Source organism: Triticum urartu, chromosome 4 (genome assembly GCF_003073215.2).
Source record: "Triticum urartu cultivar G1812 chromosome 4, Tu2.1, whole genome shotgun sequence".
Classification (NCBI taxonomy): Eukaryota; Viridiplantae; Streptophyta; class Magnoliopsida; order Poales; family Poaceae; genus Triticum; species Triticum urartu.
In genome coordinates this window covers 70,727,750-70,729,143 of record NC_053025.1, presented here as the reverse complement: position 1 = coordinate 70,729,143, position 1,394 = coordinate 70,727,750, and the positions used below count along the sequence as shown (strand labels likewise).

General features: G+C 44.0%; 1 protein-coding gene across 1 annotated transcript; it reads left to right on the top strand.

The window, feature by feature from the left end:
- The first annotated feature begins 221 nt into the window (after positions 1-221).
- Positions 222-848, top strand: LOC125553576. The gene has a single exon (XM_048717344.1). The coding sequence runs from the start codon at positions 258-260 to the stop codon at positions 711-713; it is 456 nt and encodes a 151-aa protein (XP_048573301.1). The 5' UTR covers positions 222-257; the 3' UTR covers positions 714-848.
- The last annotated feature ends 546 nt before the right edge of the window (positions 849-1,394 follow it).

Genomic DNA, 1,394 nt, shown 5'->3' with positions numbered 1-1,394 from the left:
GATAATAACTCAACATTATTTTGGATTCCAATTACAGAAACATATACTTTAGATTATAATTATACATTCGAGATAAACACTACGCATGATGGGATATCTCTCTATGTCTGGTCCATATTTATTGCATTAACATTACACTCCACATTGTAGTCCAGTACTCTACAGGTAGACCTATATATGAGGCTATAGACTGCCTTTAGTCACAATCATCTTCCACATACTTCGAAAAGGATATTAACATATCATAAGTACCAACCATGGCCAAGAACCATAGACTCCTCATCCTCCTTGTGGCTGCCTCTGTTGTGGCCTCTTCAGTCACCGCCACCTCGAGCGCCTCCCCCTCTTCAAGAGCATACGAGCTGCTGGAGAAGTACGGCTTCCCGCGGGGAATCCTCCCGGAGGGTGTTCAAGACTATGCCCTACACCCAGACGGATCCTTTGAGGTCTCCCTCCCCGGCGGCTGTGAGATCAACGTCGGGGGATTCACTCTCCGGTATGAAGGAAATGTGCATGGCAACATCCAGTCCATGTTGATTAACGCGCTAACAGGGGTGAGCGTCAAGGTTGCATTCCAATGGGTTAGCATCAATGCAGTTGAACGGCATGGTGACCAGCTCATCTTCAATGCAGCTGTGATATCAAAATCGTTTCCTGTTAACAACTTCTCCAGGAGCCCGCGCTGCAACCGAATCCCCGCAATTCCAAAGTAGATTAATGGGTTAGCAACAAAACAATTGCTTCTTGATTTTGTTAGATCAACATGCTCAATTGTTACTTGATTCTTGTGGGTTTGTCTATTGTGACTTTTTATGTGTATTTTGCTTCAAAATTGTTATCAATAAAATCACAAATCTTACAGAAGGAGTCCCTTTCTATGAAATCTAGGCATAGTTTATGTTACTCCTGAAAAGGGGTAGCAAATCATGTTCCGGCCCTTCACAAAGAAATCACTGAACCATGGAAATGTATACAACATTTCCCTAAAGGCATTTTCAAGATGGACCCTTAAAACGGACACACTACCCGTCCACGGACCACATCCGAAAGCGTCTGTGGACAGGATACAGGAGCCAACCATCCAACCCTACACCTCAGATGCCCGTCTTTATTAACATAAAAAAGTTAGCATTAACAATTCCGCTAAACAACCTAGCCTAGCCTTCCGCCAAATAGTTGATCATGCACAACAACCTTCTGACAAATAGTTGTTCATGCACAAGGCCTTCCGCCACTTCTCATGCACCTTACGTCATGATCATGCTCATGCTCATGCATGCGCATGCACAATCACATGGATTCTCATGCACAACCTTCCGCCATGTCTTTTAATCCTGCAAAATCACCTTCGCCAAACAAAGCAACATGAAACAACAGCCTTCTGCCAAATCCTG